Below are 1,851 nucleotides of genomic sequence, written 5' to 3'. Positions count from 1 at the left end.
ACTGGGTGGAGCCAGCCTACTTAGGAGCTTTGCTTTTCCCAGTATGTGACGTTGGGTTGCTCATTGGGCAGGAGGGTGAGGCAGAGAGCTCGGACCTTCCTTGCTGGGCTCAGCTGCAAAATCCTGCTTTCTTTTTTTCTGGGATTACCTGGATGAAATACAAAGTTCACACTGGAGACTGGTACAGTATGTTTCACCTGTAGGGAAGAGACTTACTGGGATGAAATCCTCTAGGAGAGTACAAGAACACATTTATTTTTATGGCTAACCAACACACGTGGGTAGAGGGGAGGGGAGCCTTGCTGGGAAGGTCCTGGGCTGCCCTCAGCGGTTAAAGAAGAAGGACTTGAGGCTCTGCAGAAACTGTGACTTCTGTCTCTGCTTCTGCTTCTTCCGGATGATGGGGATCCAGACAAGGCCACAAACAAGGAGCATCAGTCCCAAGGATAGGAAAGCCGGGCCACACATTTTGTAAACATTTTTGTTCTTGATTTGGATGCAAGACAGGCTGGTGATGACTATCCCAAAGAGGAAGACGGCTGCTCCGACAGACACGACAATGACGGGCTTGTGGTATATGTCCCACTTGCTTCTGGATGCGCTGGTCCAGACAGACTCGCTCCGGGAGCTGATGCAGAGAGTGCTGGCCGTGTTACTGGTCAGCAGCTCCTTGGACTGAGGAGACTTCTCACTCCCGTCAGGGCTCTTGGGGGGAATTTCCATGGTGACGGGATCTGAGGAGGAGACCTGAGATGGACAAAAGAGAAAAAGTAGAGCAGGGCTAGTGATGGAGGATGGATTGGGTGCTTTCCATTTGGTCATTAATCAGTGTGAAGTAAAATGAAGGTGGAGAAGGCTTTGTGGGTCACTGCAGGGAGAGAAGAGCATGATACCTATGAGAGCAATGAAATGAAGGAATAGGCAAGAGGGTCCTGAAGGTAGGCTGGACTGAGGATGCCTACAGAGTCCCACTGCCCACCCATGGACAGTGGGACTCTCGCAGTCCCTGTCCTGAGACCTTCCAGCTCACCAGCTTCCAGCTCCCACAGGGATTCAGCGGTGGGATGACTAGGCGTCCATTGGGACCCATGACCCTGAGCCTCCCAGGGCCCTTGGCTGCTTTCAGGGGAGTATCAGGGTGCTGCAAGCAGGGCTGGTGATGCTGCCTGTGGGGAAGAGCTCTGTATCCTGGGACCTGCTTTCTCTCCCAGATCCCAATTACATCTCAGCACTTTGTGGCATGATCATGTCTCCCTCTTGCAGGCGGGGAAACTGAGGCACAGGTGTGCCATGTCAGGACTGCTCAATGGAAGAGCAGAAAGCACCCTCCCCCATGGGCTGAGCGCTTCCTTCAGACCCCTGGGGCTGGATGCTCCTCACTGCCACATCCAGCCTAGACATGTCAGCCTTGTGGTAGCTGCAGCACAGGAGCTTCTCATTTCCTATCTAAATGCACAGATGGGAGATGGGGAAATGCCTGTCACACAGGAAATATTTCTTCAGCTGTAAGATGGGGCAGGCTGCTGCGGGAGGGCTCTTGGGCTCAGTAGCAGGAGCGCACTGAAATGCTCTGCCTTGTGACGGCTGGGTCAGCAGTGTGGCTTTTTGAGGCATTATTTTTTCACCAACTCAAGGAAGAAATATATTTTCCCAGAAACAAAGTGCCTTTAGCACGGAGAAACCATTATGGTAAATGGGAAGGGTGGAGCATTATGTTAACCACTATTTCCTCAGGGCTCTGCTGAGGAGACAAAGGCAGGAGGCTGGATCAGGGAGTGCTCCTGATGCATGGTCTGACCTGCTGCTGGGAAGCCCAACAGAGATGAACCCATACAGGTACCAGGCCTGAGG

General features: G+C 52.7%; 1 protein-coding gene across 1 annotated transcript; it reads right to left on the bottom strand.

The window, feature by feature from the left end:
• Window positions 1-324: 324 nt before the first annotated feature.
• On the bottom strand, window positions 325-741 carry PIRT (phosphoinositide interacting regulator of transient receptor potential channels). Its single transcript, XM_075519212.1, has one exon. The coding sequence runs from the start codon at window positions 721-723 to the stop codon at window positions 325-327; it is 399 nt and encodes a 132-aa protein (XP_075375327.1). The 5' UTR covers window positions 724-741.
• Window positions 742-1,851: the final 1,110 nt, after the last annotated feature.

The sequence above is a fragment of the Mycteria americana genome, chromosome 16 (assembly GCF_035582795.1).
Source record: "Mycteria americana isolate JAX WOST 10 ecotype Jacksonville Zoo and Gardens chromosome 16, USCA_MyAme_1.0, whole genome shotgun sequence".
NCBI lineage: Eukaryota > Metazoa > Chordata > Aves > Ciconiiformes > Ciconiidae > Mycteria > Mycteria americana.
The sequence above is the reverse complement of the archived record's forward strand: the minus strand, read 5'-3'. Positions and strand labels throughout refer to the sequence as shown.